At 46.9% G+C, this 18,028-nt stretch overlaps 1 protein-coding gene across 1 annotated transcript in view; it reads left to right on the top strand.

Moving 5' to 3' along the window:
- Positions 1 to 15,046, top strand: part of LOC147710644 (somatostatin-2-like) — a 31,088-nt gene extending 16,042 nt beyond the window's left edge. The window contains exon 2 of the mRNA XM_086920043.1: positions 14,656 to 15,046. Within this exon, the coding sequence (XP_086776169.1) occupies positions 14,656 to 14,880 (225 nt within the window). The 3' untranslated portion in view covers positions 14,881 to 15,046. The remainder of the gene's footprint in view (positions 1 to 14,655) is intronic.
- Positions 15,047 to 18,028: the final 2,982 nt, after the last annotated feature.

The raw sequence follows: 18,028 nt of genomic DNA on the forward strand, positions 1-18,028 counted from the left end.
TAGCCCGGCTGGTCCTGCGCGCGTCCCGCGATGAGCGTCTGAGAGCATGATTATAACCGAGGAGTGGGTAGAGGTGGGGGCGGGAAGAGTTCACAGGTGCGGCAGGTATCAGCCCGCAAAGGATCCTGGAGCTCGCAGTGCCGCCAGTCAGCACACCGCAGAAGTCCCGCTGCCCGGCACGGCGTAGAAGTCTTAGCAAAGTCCCGGCAACACAATAGGGGCAAATCAAAGGTCCGCAGCCCACACACTACGACTACGAGCGGCACCCGTGAAGCGGGGGCCGCGAGTCATTTATGTGCTCGGAGCGGGTGGAGGTGGGGGCGGGAAGAGTTCACAGGTGCGGCAGGTATCAGCCCGCAAAGGATCCTGGAGCTCGCAGCCCCGCCAGTCAGCACACCGCAGAAGTCCCGCTACCCAGCACGGCGTAGAAGTCTCAGCAAAGTCCCGGCAACACAATCAGGGCAAATCAAAGGTCCGCAGCCCACACACTACGACTACGAGTGGCAAGTAGTAACAAAAAGAAACTGCTAAGGAAAAAAATACATGAGTGCACTATTGATGTATGAACTGGCAATGCCAACCAAATAGCTGAAGAGGAGGGAAGGGGGTGTTGATGGGCACACGGACATGCCTGCGTACGTGAATCTAAACCAATAGGTTATGTCGGATTGCCCAGATGCTTCGAGAAACAGGGTGTGTCTTAGCCTGAATGCTGCGTATTGACGTGGCCAGGTAGAATTGGTTTTACTATGTATGTGGACAGATTCAGTTAAAGCACTTTCATGCACATCTTCTTGTAATGTCTGTCCGTCACCCAAATGTTACTGCTCACACCTGTACATCAATCATCATGTGCACGAGCCTGCAGCCAAGCAGACACCTGGAGAAGTGATGCCATAGAGTTGCCTCTTGACCACTGAAGAGACATAGCCAGCGACCTTCCCACACTCACTGTGAAGATTTGTCACATGTGCCAGACGAGCAGTGTTAGATCAGACTCCTCTACTGCACGCACCCCAGCAGGCGAGGGAGATGAGGTCAACCAGGACTCAAGTGGCAATGAGGACAGGGTATCTGAATGCCAATGCTGCAGGCGTCAGGGGAGAATGTACACACAGTTTCCACTGAAAACAGGAGCAGCACAGCAAAACATGTGGAAAAAGTTTCACAGTATTTATTAGAATATACTCCAACAGCACCTGGCTGCAGGATCCTTCTTTCCACCCAACCCTCAACCATCCCTCTTCTGTGGCAGCACTATCCTAAACCCCCTGCTCCCCAACCAATGCAGCTCTAACACCAAAGTACTATACTCACAGTACCCCTACTCCTAGATGCCCTATCCTAACTGCCACCCTTCCCCGACATATCTCTACACTCCATCAGCACAATCCCACCCCACACCCACCCTCAACTAACCCACCACTCACACATAATGCTCACACTACACTAGCCCTACTCCTAGCTGTCCTATCCTACCTACCACCCGAACCCACCTGCCCCTACTCCCCAGCAGTACCATCCTAATCCCCACCCCATCCTCAACTAACACACCGCTCACACTTAAGTTTACACTGCACCATCCTTACTCCTAGCTGCCCTATCCTACCGACCACCCTAACCCTATATATCCCTGCTCTCCATCAACACAATTCCAGCCCCACCCTACCTTCAACTAACCCACCACTCACACATAATGCTCATACTATACTAGCCCTACTCCTAGCTACCCTGTTCTACCTACCACACGGATCCACCTATACCTACTCTCCAGAAGCACAATCCCACCCCACCCTACCCTCAACTAGCCCACCACTCACAAATAATGTGCATGCTACACGAGCCCTACTCCTAGCTGCCCTATTTTACCTACCACACTAACTACACCTATCCCTACTTTCGAGCAGCGCAATCCCACCTGCCCTCAACTAACACACCACTCACACTTAAGCTTACACTATACCCTACTTACTCCTATCTGGCCTATCCTAATTGCCACCCTAGCCTCACCTATCCCTATGTGCGAACAGCACAATCCCACCCCCACTCTACCCCCAACTAACCCACCACTCACACTTTATACTAACACTACTCCCGCCCCGAGAAACTATGGAATGTATGCTCAATCCCTACTTCTAAACTAAGGTATGCAAGGGGGGTCTAGTGTGCCTTCTTCTTCCCAGGGAAGTGGCTTGCTGAAGAGGCGAGCTGCACAGCCTGAGCTCCTGCGAGGATCACAGTGAGACCTGTAAGGGTGAGGTGGGTGGGCGGGGAGAATGCCTGTTTTATTGACATCCTTGGCCGGGGCTTTAGGTGTTTGGCAGATATCCGCTCCCTTTGAGCTCTCTAAATCATATTTTTCAAGTCCTAGAGTTCGAACATTTGTCCCAGGGCCAGTTAGAACGCCATGTTGTTGAAAGCACTGCTTAGCCTCCATTGTCACCGGTGCTGTACCTGTGCAGACTCCAGTCTCACCACTGGATGGCGTTGTGCTACCCTGGTCCCCCAAGGCTGCTGGGTGAGATGCCCACACCAGAGGTCATCCCCTGCCTTTACACAATCTGCGGTTTCCTTGGGGAGTCCTTTATTCCTAATAGGGATGTGATGTTTTCATGACTTGGGCGCAGCACTGCTGCTTTGGCAGCTTCCATGCAAAAAGAATAATTGATGGACAGAATGCAGAACAATGTCATACATTCACCCCAGTACCGAGATCTGGGCCTAAATCCATAGTTTTTTTGCTCACCATGCCATTCCAGTTTGGACCCAGTCATATGCAAATCATTCTTTACTCTGCACTCAATGGGAACAGTCCAGCCCGAACTGCCAGGCCAGGTCCTTCCTGGACTGGAAACAAGCATCCCGGGAATAGTTTTGGACTTTCAGCCCTCATTAGCCAGGATAGCTTGACTCCAGTGGCATGGAGACCACAGGACCCACGTCTTCGAAATGATCTATGTGAGACCACTCCTGTCTCTTCCTGTGTGAGATTTCTTCATGTTCTGCAAGGTCAGCCAGTCTGTTGCAGGTGATCGCGAAGTGCCCATCAACTGCACAAGTAACAGCAGACTCTTATTTCCTCCCGCTTGAACACCCAAGCCACCCATCAGTGTTGAGGTGCTCCCGGTGTGCTCAAATGTCCACAGTCTTTTTGTTAGCACACGCACACCATTGAGAATGAGGGTTGCTTCCCTCTGGATTTAAGAATCTTCCCACCAAAATGCCCTATGTTTCCCTCCCCTATCAGCCCTGCGACCTTCCCCGCCAGCATCAGTTCCGGATTACCAAATAGGCAAAGTAGGCACCAGCCTATGGGCCCCACTCCTTTTATGGGCCCTGTGACAATGGATCAAAATACAACTTAAATCACATAAACCAGAGACATCAGATTCACATAATATTTTGTCTTTTAAAAGATCGTCTTCTGGCAGCTGCCAGTTTGTAAAAATATCCTGTGCATTTGATATTAGGAGAAAATATGCGAGGGGGGCCCAACATTTTGACTGCCTTGGAGCCTCCACAGGGTTTAAACTGGCAATAATAAAAAAGTTTTCCTAACTATAGCTAATCTTTTAACCTTTTTGTTCCCTATATATATGTGTATAGCTAGCTAGCTCTCTTCAGCCACCTCTGGGACAGTGTCATTGTCACCTCCAATAGTGGATTTTTGTGCTAAATTATCAGAAATGATTACAAAATATGATAAAATAGTGGACACTTTATTTAGTTTCCTAGAAATTATTTTCTTTCGTTAATACACTAAACTCATAGCAAAAAAGACTGAAAAATTGTGAGATCGTTCGCCATGTATGATGGAAAACAAAAATTAAGAGAGTAAAGTCTACCTTTTGACACTTGTAATTTTCCAAACACATTAAACTTGCCAGATCAGTTCAGAACTCACTGCTTTGTATAACTTCTTACGGCTAAATGGATTGGTCTTAAAGGCCTAGAAGTAAGCAACTGTTAAACGGGTTTTTTAGCAAAATTGGTGTTGATCCTCTTTGACTACACCATTTACCGCCCATTTCATTCATTCATAAAACTTTATTCGATCTTTTTACAAAAGGTCATATAAGTACATAACAATACATAAAACCACAATATAAAATCACATAAAAACAAACTTCAGATCAAGTAAGGCCACCCTAATCAGGTTCTGGCCCCAAGTACTACGTGGTTAAAATCGTGCAAAATACATTGAATTAAAAATTGATAAAAGAGCTAGGAAACTCTGAGGGAAAAAGGGGTCCCAAACATTGTCCCTAAGTTACACGGTTCCTCTTCCATATGCACGCCCACAGACAGGATGCCACAGCAAAACATACCAATGGGTTAGGTAATGATTTTAAGTAATACAGAGCTACCCGACATTGCCGAAAATGGTTCCTCTGCAAAATAGGGATGATACATTTCTTTCTTTCCTGGGTGTACACACTATAAAAGAGTACCAGATGTGGAGCTTTTTGTGGTGACATAGAATCGCAGGGGCAAATCCGAGTGTATGAATCTTCAGGCCGGATACCCCAACATCAAAGGAATCAGATTCAACAAGCATTTACAATGCAATGGTCTCGGCATCATTAAAGGTAGAGCTATTAGCATTGCTCATGACATTTCTTTTTTTTTTTAAATAATCAATGGCATTGTCATTTACATTGCCAATAGCTTAATCGTTATATAAATGGCATTGTCATTGACAATGCCAATAGCTACACCCTACACAGAGCCACCCTCACACAGACACACTCAACAGCACTCTGCAGTCTGCACTCAACCGCACACTGCACTCAACAGCACACTGCACTCCACAGCACTCCACAGCACTCCACAGCACTCTACTCTGTATTTACCTCTGTGCATTTTGGATAGCACAACAGAGGGTTTTTAGCCGCTTCGCATTACACAAAGTTACACCCATTTGTTTCTTAGCCATGGGAAGATTTCGTGAATAGCTGAGACGCTCACGAGATAAAGAGCTGATGGGGAAACTCCGACCCGGCTCCCCAGGTCTAATGTCAGCAGCTCTGGCTGTAAGGCCACATTCTGAATAGATTGAAGGTGGCAGTCAGAAGTCGCCTGAAAGCTCTTCTCATTATGGGATCAAGTCTTCAACAGGACCATGAGCTGGGCGTTGAGCAGAGCATTGTCGAGGCAGAAGTACATGGTATGGGGAGGCGCTGAGAAAGCGTGACGCGTTCATTCTGGAATTGATCTTCTCTGCCATGTCCGAGGGCAGCCCTGTGACACCAGAGGCGCGCGCCCGGCTGGGCTCAGCAGGAGCAGCAGAAGCAAGTCCCTGCTGCCAGGGGTCAGTTACCGCCACGGGGTCGGGTTCCTCTTTCGGACCACTGCACTCCTCCTCCTTCCTCGCCGCCTGCAGCAGGACGTGCCTCGAGCGCCCAGGGCCTCGGTTCCCGTCAGCTAGGGGTGTTTCTCGTTGGTCTGTTTTTACTGCGACCTGACGGCACACGACTGTCCCCGTGCCGTGCTTTATATGTTGGCGTCAGCTAAACAGAGCGGCACACAGCAACTGGCACTGTAAACACTTGGTTCGCGGTGCCAGTGAGCAGGGAGCAATAAACCGGAAGTGGGAAGCGCCGCGTGCATTTAACCTTCCTGTCCGAAGAGGCACTTAGCTCTCTTTTCTGCCCATGAGCTACATCTGGCATGCAGAACGCCCCCAGTGCGTGGTCACTGTAGCCTCACCCTTAAAACACATTTTTTTTTGCCCAGGCATACAACGCTATGCAAGCCAGCATAGGTACTTTATTCATTTACACGAGGCACACTGCAAAAGCAATCGCCCTTCCACGCCTAAAAGCCCAAATAATTGCATCAATAAATAGTCTATGTGGACTCTCGATAGCCACTAGCTCCCAAACGCTCATTAAAAAAAAAGTGCGGCCTGGAAAAAACCCAATTTGATATTTAATAGTTTAAAGAAGTCCTGATTCACAGTAGAGATACTCTTCACACCAGTAATAGAGTATTCGAACATCCGTTGGCTAAACAAACAGGCCTGGTCTTTTTGACCTACTGGCTTTGGTAATGTTTTACGCGCCACTGCCGGACACCATCAGCAAAAATATATATTTTAAAAAAGCAGATTTTTCTTAAAAACGCTGCCGTGCGCAAGTAAGCATGCATCATTCCGCTATAGTTAACTAGTTCGAACATGTACATGTACCAACATACATGCATGCACAAATGACATGACACTGCCTCCATTTTTATATCTCTATATATTTTTTTAATTTCAGTTATAGTGCAAATAACATTTGAATTTGGAGTTGTAAATAAAACGAGCGCTGCACCAATCAGTGCGCAGCTCTCAGGCAAGCCCCGGTGACGTCATCGATGGTTCCCAGGACTAGAAATCAACTTGTATTATAATAGTATGTGTCCTAAATATTACAACATCTGATATTTTAGAAATACATGTCCTTAGAATATCTTGTATCATTTAGTAGAGGGACTGTATGTAGGGATTTCTATTTGCCAGTCTCACTTCTGGTTGTGGTTCCTTATATTCATGTCTTTGCTATGCTAAAAAGCATGACGTGAAATGCTGTGCTACAAAATACATCACACCTTCAACAGTTACTCACAGAAAAGTATGGGCATCCTCAACCTGTGCTCTGGATGGGGCTCTTCCAGTCTTCCCTTGCATTTGAACTTCCAGCATACCAAACTAAAAGGTAGCAAACCCCTTTTCGGGAGTGAGCATGCAACAGGGATGCAATGCAGTTGATGCACTGCATTTAAATGGCAGCCTTTTGAAAGATTGTATAACTATTACAGCCAGGTTTGCAGCAGATAGCCCTGTTCAGCGGAGTCAAGCACTTTAATTGGAGACACTCCCGATGGAAGCACCACTTCAAAGCCTTGGAATGCACCCAAGGTCAGCTTTAACTCGGTATCCGCGAGAAATCAGCTCCCAGCATGAAGGGATGCGGTGTATTTGCTTTAGGAAGTGGAGTTCGAAAAAGGAAACCTTCACGTACCTTGCCAGCAGTCCACCCAGAGTCAGGACATGCTATTGGATCGACTGTTTTGTAGCGAACCCATATGTGGTTAGGGCAAGCCTCTGAACAACCTAAGTGCTTCTTAAGCACTCTTAATTTTTCTTTACAAAAAATAATCATTTGTAAGTAGATATCTTAAAAAAGGGTCTATGAGACTTATTTATCAAATTAAACGTTGTTAATACATACGCAAATAGGGAAAACCTTTTAAGTAGTGTAATTCTGAACGAATTGTGTGCGGCATTTACTATGTAATCTTAATCAGGTTTCGACTTTTGACCACAAAATGAATGGGTGCTACGGAGGCGGGGCCTAGCAGTACAGACTGGATGAGTCCCTTTGTGTGTGGGGGGGTTTACTTGCTATCGGCTGACGTCCTTTGGTAAATATACTGATACACTAAAACATGCTGATTTACACTCTAAATTCCAGATAATTCAATGTCATGGGACAGAACATTTATAGTTCCTTGCTTTCCTTCTCGAAGGTGTTCTTTTCAAGTGTATTCACTCACAATTCTAATTCGAACGGAATTAAGAATAAAACTCTTGACTGCACTAATTTTGTTAAAAGACCTTTCAGGACTGGGAACGAGGTGCTTCGAGGTGCTCCCCAGCGTGACAAAGGTGTTTTACTGGCAGCTGGGATGGAGCTGTGTGACTCGGCTGCCATCGAAAACAAGACGAGGAAGAGGAAAAGAACGACGCTCGAGCTGCGGGCGGAGGGAGGGGGTGGGAGAGGGACCGGGACGAAGAAGGGTACATCTGAGCGTGCTGTGCCTCTGGAGTCAGATACAGAGGTGGGCTAGTGAGAGGGTCTGTTGGATTTGCTGGGGGAGGGGGAGGGGAGAGCGGGACCGGGACGAAGGAGAGCTGCGGGCGGGCGGAGGAAGGGGGAGGGGGGGGGGCCGGGACGAAGGAGAGCTGCGGAGGGAGGGGGGACGAGCAAAGCAGCTCTGTAAATCACCCTGCACTGCAAGAATGCAGCGGCTCACGTGAGGGGAAGAGTCCATCAGATTTCTTGTAAAGCGCCACTCCTCACCCGTACGGGGCTCAAGGCGCCGGAGACCCTTACGGTTGGTTGCAAGAACAGTCTTCTCTCGGGCAGGATGGGTGTGGTGGAGGGTGACCCCTCTGAGGGCTACAGGGAGGGGGGAGCAACCGTATCAGAGCGGCAAGTGCCCACCTCCGAGATGGGGGCCAAGTCAAGGGCCGCTCGAGCAGACTGGAAACAAAGGCAGAGATGTAAAGCGCCTCAAAGGCGTGAGTGTGCACTTTAGTGCGCAACAGTGTGCATGCTGGGAGTTGAGGTTTCACACTCTCCGAAAGAAGTAGAGGCGCTAGTATCCTCGGAACACGAGCTCTAGCCGCTTTGGAGTGGGAGCTGGGCCATCCCCCGGTAGGCTGCCAGGGGTGGGTTTGTTGCTGGGTGGGGCGGGGGCCGATTTTTTGTACAGTCAGTACATTAGTCACTAGCACTTGCTCACTAGTGAGCTGTCCTGTTCCTTCTCACTGTCTCCTTGCTCCGTGCGTGGGGGGAATCAATGCTTGCTAAATAATGTAGAAGCAGGAGCACGCTCAGCCTCTCACTTTAGGAGGGGGGGGCGGGCGAGGCCTGCTCAGCCTCTCACCTTAGGGCGGTGGGGTGGGCGTGCGCGACCAGCTCAGCCTCTCACCTTAGGGCGGTGGGGTGGGCGTGCGCGACCAGCTCAGCCTCTCACCTTAGGCCGGTGGGGGTGGGCGTGCACGACCTGCTCAGGGCGGTGGGCGTTTACTTGCTATCGGCTGACGTCCTCTGGTAAATATACTGATACACTAAAACATGCTGATTTACACTCTAAATTCATGATAACTCAATGTCATGGGACAGAACATTTATAGTTCCTTGCTTTCCTTCTCGACGGTGTTCTTTTCAAGTGTATTCACTCACAATTCTAATTCGAACGGAATTAAGAATAAAACTCTTGGCTGCACTAATTTTGTTAAATGACCTTTCAGGACTGGGAACGAGGTGCTTCGAAGAGTTGTCCTAAACTCCCCAGCGTGACAAAGGTGTTTTACTGGCAGCTGGGATGGAGCTGTGTGACTCGGCTGCCATCGAAAACAAGACGAGGAAGAGGAAAAGAACGACGCTCGAGCTGCGGGCGGAGGGAGGGGGTGGGAGAAGGACCGGGACGAAGAAGGGTACATCTGAGCGTGCTTTGCCTCTGGAGTCAGATACAGAGGTGGGCTAGTGAGAGGGTCTGTTGGATTTGCTGGGGGTGGGGGGAGGGGGGAGCGGGACGAGCAGAGCAGCTCTGTAAATCACCACCGTCTTTCTCCGAGGCAAAGCAGAAATGCCTCGGAGAAAGCATGGTCATTTTCGCATTTGGGGGCGTGTGTTTTGCTGTTCTGAGTGACGGGCGACGTCACTGTCTAAAGAACAGCAAAATTTACGCCCCCAAATCCGAAAAAGACGGGGCTACATCGGAGTGATGGATCTCTCCTCCAATGGCTGGCCTCCATTTAGGAAGCCAGCCAATGAAGGAGAGAGGACGAGGGAGGCGGGTTTAAGCTGCCACACTAAGAGACAATAATTCTCGGACATCCGGTCTGCGACCGGATATTACCGAGACCTAAAAAGGAATTGCATCAGAATGAACTGATGGGCTGAGAACGAGACCTCTGCTAGATAAGAGAACTCGTTCTCTACCAGTGGCGCGGTCAGTTGTTACATCTGTACCAAATGTGCTCGGTAATTCTTCTCTCTTGTCTATCATGTTGGTCCCTCAATTTAATAACCTCAACCAATCTGTGCCTAGGAAATTTCTTGCACGAATCAGGGTCATTATCAGACTTAAGGCACTGAGTTCCTGCTCAACATCATTTAGCCATCTATTCTTAGTGTGGTTCTCAAATTTTTGCAAATAACTAATAATTTTTTTATTAAGGGGGACTGAATCCCTACGTCAAATTGAGAGCCACAACAAAACCGGGGCCATACAAATTGAGTCAGCGATATATGGGAGACCCAGTTCCACGTGAGTAACGTAATTTAAATATGATCTCAGTGACTTAAAACATTTATTTTCAACTAGCAGCCCGTCCCGACATTGTCCGGGTATGAATTGCTGCCGGCCAGTATTATTTTGTAGGATTTCGTTTAGATAGCATTTCTTATCTGGGACAGGCCTGTGAAACGCTCCGATTCACAGTGCACTGCTGATGCACTTAAGAGTGCGCGTTCAGTAGTGTGTGAACTCGAGTTTCCCTACTTTATTTTTCCTTGCAATACTATGTAGCGCAAACTCGACAACATGGCATGAGCACAATTTACATTACAGAAGAACATATTCCTTTGTGGTAGGCACGGGGAGATAAAGCGATTTCCCTGGAATCACAGGATGTTGAGCTGATGCCGAGATTCGAACGTAGCTCCCCAGCTCTAAAGTTCGCAATTCTAGAACTTGTGGCGGGAGGTATGTCTAAAAGTGTATGTCGGTGCTAGCCATCAATGAGAGAGACCAGTGCATTTTTCAAATCGGTGGTGAAAAGATATGACTATGTTGCTGGAGATGTGGGCCGCCGTGCCACCAATGTACTTACCGGGGAGGGTAAACACCCATTATTCCGCCACTTTCTTTCCGCATACCATCACTCCGCATACTTTCATTACGAAAGTACCATGACTCCGCAATGCCATTATAGCGCATGGCATTACATTTTATATGCTTTTACCACGCATACATTTACAGCGAAATTCGTTGTAAATGCATGAATGCATGAATGGTAAAAGCATGTTTTTTTTAATGTTTGGATAAGGTAAGTATGGGTATAGGGGTATATGTTTTGGGGTACTGAGGTATATGTTTTTGGGTGTTTTTGGGTGTTTGGGTATTTTAAGGGTTCAGATATAGTTTTGAGTTATTGGGTACAGGGGTAGTTAAATGGTTTAGGGATAGGTATGGGGTTTGGGGTACAGGGGTATTTTTAGGGTTCAGGGCTAGGTTTGTGTTTTAGGGTATAGGGGTATTTTTAGGGTTCAGGGGTACTTTTGGGTTTTGGGGTACAGGGGTATTTTAAGGGTTCAGGGCTAGGTTTGGGTTTTGGGGTACAGGGGTATTTTTATGGTTCAGGGCTAGGTTTGGGTTTTGGGGTACAGGGGTATTTTTAGGGTTCAGGGGTAGGTTTGGGTTTTGAGGTACAGGGGTATTAGGTTCAGGGCTATGTTTGGGTTTTGGGGTACAGGGGTATTTGTAGGGTTTAGGGATAGGTTTGGGTTGGGGTACAGGGTATATTTATAGGGTTAAGATGGGTTAGTGTTTAAGGGTGTTGGGGTATTTTAAGGAGTAAGGGTGGGTTATGAGTGGGTTATGATTATGGGGTGCAGGGGTAGTTAAAGGGAGCAGGGTGGACACCCGGAGCTGGAATGTACAGAACCTAGGAAAAAAAACAATGAAATATTGGGCACAACGCTAGCTTTTTTTCCCCCATAATCCCGCGCCCCGCACACACCCACGCCCCCAACACATGCCCACAGCACACGATATGATACATGGCATGAAGGGCGGAACGTACCACACGCCCCCAGCGTTTGTCACGCCTCCAGCACAACGCAGACACGCCCACAAGGGACTACTTTGCTGGCACGGTTCTTTTACCTTTTAAATGTATATGGTGGGCGTCTGCATAGCCTATGTCCTTCTGCTGCAACTGCCCTTTCCAACGCTGTATTGGGTGTTGTGACTGGTGCTGTGGTTCCTGAGGTTACCCGCCTCAAAGGTTTGGGCTCTCTCTTTATTATATTAGTGTAGATTGACTGGAGGGTGTCCACGGGGACCATCCCCCAGACCCCAGCCCCATACGTCACAGCTGATATTGTCTTTGTGTGATAAATCTTTTTTATGGGGTCAAGAGGTCGGGAGCCTAGTTTCACGTAGAATGCTTTGAGTGCTGCCAAACTCCTATCCGTAAGCAAACCCCTACCATCCACCAGATCAAAAAGAACTCCCAAGTAGGGGAACGTGTTTACCGCCTCGATTTTTGAGGGACCCATGCAGAAAGAAGGTTTATTTTCCTTTTTCCATGCCCCTGCAATTAAAATGAAGAACTTAGCCTGATTGACTTTCAAGTCTAAGGTGTTCATGAAGGCCGCGTATGCTGTGATGAGGCGTTGAAGGCCCAAACCTGTTCTGGAAAGCAGTACGGCATCGTCAGCATACCCCAGCATGGGAATGCGTTGGGAGTCAATAATGGGGACATCCAGATTTTCCCTCATCAGCGCTTCCTCCACACTGTTTGTATAAATTGAAAATAAAAACGGTGCGAGGACGCAACCTTGCCTTACCCCCCTTGAGATGTTTAAGAGGCGGGTTCGCTCCCCATTCCTCCCATACCGAACTGTTGCAGAGGCGTTAGACTATAATTGGTGCATAAAATCAATTTAGGGCTGTTCTATTTTCATTTCCGCCATGATATTCCAGAGCTTTGGTTGGGACAGGAGTCAAAGGCTCATTTCATTGCTGCCTTTTGCTTCAAAAGTAATAGAAAGTTTTGTAAACAAATAATTAATGGATCGCATAGAAGGATCCTCCCTCTGGAGGTTTCAGGTCTAGACATGGTACTGAGTCAGCACTGACACCTTCACTTGATAACTTGCAGATGACGCTCAATGGAAGAAGATCATCAATTTGGTTTATATTTGCTCTGTCCGCAACTTCTGACACTGTATTTCACCCTATCCTGTTATATCGTCAGGCAGAGATGGGGTAGGAGGGCAGTGCCCTAGACCGGTTTAAGACACTGCAGATCATCACCTAAACAGATGACCAAAAAAGCGCTTTGACGCCTCGTCAGGGGTAGTAAGCGCTATATAAATGAAATTACAATACGATATATACATGTGGGCCTTATTTACAAAGGGCTGTGTGGGTGCTCAGCAAGGCTGCGACCACAAGATTTTTTAACGAAAGTAAACTGAAAGAGTGCCTCGCATCACTTTGCACCACAAGAGCACCCCCCACAATTTTTATAAATAACTTTTGTGTTGTCGCTAAGGGCTCCCTCGTCAGTCTTTACAATATTTAGATTAGAACTCTAAAGACATTTATGCTTTCATTTGGCTTTCTGTCTTATGCCCCCGCTGAAGATATACAACTAATTGACTGCATGGAGGATAATGTGGAAAGTGTCCAACAGTGGCTCGAGGAATGTTTGGTGTCAGCAGATGGTTGTGTGATTGACATTGAGCTGCTAGTAACCATGGATAGTATAGAAGTTATAGTAATAAAGAACCAGAGAGAGGTGGGGTCTGATTGGTGGAGACCACCAACCCCCCTCAGGAACTATGTGAAATCTAGGCTTCCTTTCTGATCAAAATCTGAATCTTAAACCTTACACTAATAATCTCTCCTCAATTAAATTTTGCACAGGTAGAATCCTTATAAAAACTGTATTTTGCGTGTAAAACCAAACTGCAAGCAGCTATTTAGTCCCGCTTGGACTACGACAACCGATTGCATGTAGGTTTAACCCATATGTGCACAGAAAGTTGCAGGTTATTCGAAACACTGCACAAGAATGATTCTTGGATAAAGTAGGAAGGATTCAACATGTCATCTAGCTATTGACAGCCCATAGCAAAGCAAAACTGGTTTAAATGCTTTAGCATTGCCAATAAGGCATTCTTTAATCGAGACCCTATACTACTTCAACAGCACTTCTTCAAGCACATTCTTAGGTCTCTGTAACGAGTACCCTGGAATTACCATTACAGGGCCCATCGGAATGAACAAGCCACTGATAACCACGAAACCTTAATGGGATGTTAAGATCTCCTTATGCCAACTTTTTGATGGTGCAACCAATGCATGGAATTAGTTGCCTCAATGTCTCAGAAGCATGGCAATCCTGCAAAGTTTAGGAAGATGTAAAAAACGGTGCTTTTCATGAATAATTCTTGGCTATACATTTTTCCTTATGGCTGTAGTTCTGCCTCTTTCGTCTTCATAGTACCAGGACAACCTTTAGGGCCGCTTTGCTCATCATTATTATTTTTTATTAAGTAAATATAGCTCCTGAAGTGGGATTTTCACCATTGCCAGAGAATATGAGTAGCTTTTATGAAAGGACAAGGTGTTTGACAAACCATCGAGAGATGGCAGAATTGGTGGGCATATTATCAAGTCAGGCGAAAAAATTATTGCCCCTTTGGCGGCAGAAAACTGCCGCTAAAACGGCGATAATGGGCTTGATAATATGCTCTATGGAATTCCAATTGAAGCCCATATTAGATATGAAGGACAGCTAACCTGAGCTTCAATTGGAATACCATAGAGCATATTATCAAGCCCATTATCGCCGTTTTATCTGCGATAATTTGTATCGCCTGTCTTGATAATATGCCCCTCGGTTTTTTGGAATGTCGTGAATCTTTTTTCACAGAATCCCATGTTTTTTCAGGAATGTCAAGGGGTGCCACACAATCCAATGGAATGCCATGTACTCTTGGAACGCTTTAGAATCTCGTGTATTTGCATGGAATGACACAGTCTGTAGTAGAATGCCACGGGTCTTGAGTGCCTCCATATGATCGTTGTGTGCAAAGGTTGAAGCTCCCTCTGTCCTAATGCTGGTGTGTTTTCTGGCAGGTCCTCTCCCGGGTGCAGAAGGATGTCCTCCTGAAGGTGCTGTCGGGCTTGTTGGATGGCAGGGAGAACAACCTCATTGGCGGAGACTCTTCTCTTTCTGCCGACTCCGAAGAGCCCAAAGAAGACCAGACGAGACTGGAATATGGGAAGTCTTTGCAGCTACCACCCCGGGATCGCAAAGCTCGCTGCCAGCACTTCTTCTGGAAAACCTTCACCCCATGCTGATGGCCCAGCATTCCCTCCTTGTGAGCCCTGGACCCAGGCCGCAATGATCTTCAAGCCTACAAACCCCTGAACCTAGCTGTAAATAAACCGGCATCCCATGGGTTTCCCACATTAAAGACTGGATGGCGTCTGTGAATTTATTGCTGTACACTGAAGAATAAAGCATGCATAAGAGGCGCCCAAGCTGTGTCTGCCTGTCACTGACTCTAAAACACCCAGGGCACCATTGGCGAGTTGAACATTCTCAGTTCACGCTGAGCCTCCACTGGCAAGTCTGACACTTACATTCATCCAAAGTCTTCACCGTGGAGTCCAACATTCACGGTTCACCAATAGACTCAGCTGTTGAGTATAACACTAACATTCATCCAGGGTGGTCACTATTGAATCCAATATTCTAAATTAACCTACAGCCTCTGCTGGAGAGTCTGCCACTAGCATTCACCCAGAGTCTTCACTGTGAAATCTAACATTTTCAATTCAAGCACAGCCTCCGCTGGTGAGTCAAACACGAACATTCACCCACAATCTTCACTGTCGAGTCCAACATTCACAGTTCACCAAACAGCGTCTGCTGTTGATTCGGATACTAAACATTCACCCAGAGTCTTCACTGTGGAGTCTAACATTTGCAATACACCCACAGCCTCTACTGGTGAATCTAACATTCATAGTCTCCAGCTGCCTCCACTGGTGAGCCCAATACTTACATTCACCCAGAGTCTTCACTGTGGAGTCTAACTTTCTCAATGCACCCACTGCCTCTGCTGTTGAATCCAACATTCACCCAGAGTCTTTAGCACTGAGTCCAGCAGTCGGAATTCACCCACAGCCTCCACTGCTGAGTCTAACATTCACAATCACCCACAGCGTCCATTGGGCGAGACTGACACTAAATTTTACCTAGAGTCTTCCCTGCTGAGTCCAACATTCTCCATTCACCCACAGCCTCCACTGGTGAGCCTCATACTAACATTTACTTGAAGTCTTCACTGTGGAGTCCAACGCTCTCAATAAACCTTCAGCCCCTGTTGGTGAGTCAAACATTAACATTAACCCTGAGTCTTCATGAGGGAGTCCAGCATTCTCAACACACCCACAGCTTCCTCCAGTGAGTCTAACCTACACATTCACCCGCAGCCTCCACTGATTAATCTAATCTTCATATTCACATGCAGCCTCCACTTGAGTCGAACATTCACTCACAACCTCCACTGCTGATTCTAACATCCGCATTCACCCAGAGCCTCTACTGCTGAGTCTAACATCCTTATTCAACCAGAAAATCCAATTGGGAGTCATTCACATCTGCTGGAGCCTCCAATGGTGAGGCACACTTTCATGTTCACCCAAAGCCTGCACTCTTGGTTCTAATATTCATAATTTACCCACAAACTCCGCTGGTGAGTCTAATATTCACAGTTCATACACAGCCTCCACTGGTTTGTCCAACCTCCCTATACACACACAGCCCCTGCTTGTGAGTCTATCTTTCATCCACATCCTCCACTGGTGAGTCTAACACTGACATTCACCCACAATGTCCACTTCTGAGTCTAACATCCGCATTCACCCAAAGCCTACACTTGGAAATTGTTCCCATTAGCCACAGCCTCTGGAGGTGAGCAACATATTTATAGTCACCTACAGCCTTCACCGGTGAATCTAACATTTACACTTGTTCACAACATCCCTTGGTTAGCCCAACATTTCACATTTCACACATTTCTTTTGGATAATCTTTACATTCAAATTCAGCTATGGCCTCCATTGCTGAGCCTCACAGCCACATACAATGACCATCTCTCACATTCACACTCACCCTTAGCCTCCACCACCTAGAGTCACAGTCCGACACATTGAGTGCCTCCATCACGGAGTATATTATTCACATTCGCTCTTTGCGCCATTGAGGAGTCTGACTACTCATTACCTAGGACCAGTGTAACATACAGGTTCCCCCTTTAGGCTTCATCACTGAGTCTAATATTCACATTCATTCTGCCCAGTGTGACTTTTACATGTATCTAAGACCCTCCCCTATTGTCTTTAACATTCTTCCATAGACCAAAATCTCACAATAGGATCTCAATTATGTCCCGGACACACATAAACAAACTTTATTCTTGAAAATCCAATAGAGAACTGTGAATTTAGCACATGGTTACCTTCACATCTCAGTCTTATCTATCTGTGAGCAGGAGCATCTCATATCTAAACCTAAGGGAATCAACAACGGCATTCGGATTTCTCACTCATTAGAGGGTTCCATGCTCACACCTAGATCTGCCTCCTACCAAGAGCTGAAACTCCAACATCCGCATCTGTAACCCAGTAACGGTTCCACGCACACTTTGGCAATGCCATGGAGTAAGGGGGTTCTACTCTCACATCTGCATATGCCAAATATTAAGAAGATATACCCAGGGGCATAGCTTGGTCAGTAAGATTGGCGGGTGTGAGTTTCAGATCTTCTGACAATCAGGCCGGTATATAGGGGCAGAGTTACTATTTTTTCACGTAGCGCACTGCAGCAGCCGCAAATGCTGCTCTATGTACAAAGGAGAGAGGATGAGAGCGGTCTATTTACTAAAATAAGGCACTCTCATCCCCTCTCACTAGCGCCAGCACTGAAATCAGCTGCTGTGCGTCACTGAGACACCTTTGCGCCATGGTGCAAGCGTGTCTCCGTGAGTCCAGCATAGGTTTTGTACTGGAAGGAACCCTTCCAGTACAAAATACTATGCACAGACTCACTTTAACCATTTTGCCACTTTGCATGTGTGCTGCACAGTGCCAAGTCGAAAAAGGAAGGAGAAATGAAAGCATTCCTCCTTACTTGCGCCTACTTGAAAAGGGCGTCGTTTTCACGCTAAACCCAATCTACTTTATTTAGTAAATTGGGTTTAGCGTGAGAAACCTTGGGTGGTTGCAAGGGAACGCCCATGCTCCCCCCTTGGTACGCCCCATGGCACAAAGTAATGCAAAGCAGATCTACGCGCTGCTTTGCATTACTTTTCTCTTATTTTCAGGACTAAGCAAGTTAGCACTGGAAAGTAAATTGGGAAAAAAAGATTATGCGCCGATTTGTGGCACTTTTGTGACACAAACACAGCACAAAATCTTAGTAAATATCCCCCATAATGTT

This window comes from Lissotriton vulgaris, chromosome 5 (genome assembly GCF_964263255.1).
Source record: "Lissotriton vulgaris chromosome 5, aLisVul1.2, whole genome shotgun sequence".
NCBI classification, from domain to species: Eukaryota; Metazoa; Chordata; class Amphibia; order Caudata; family Salamandridae; genus Lissotriton; species Lissotriton vulgaris.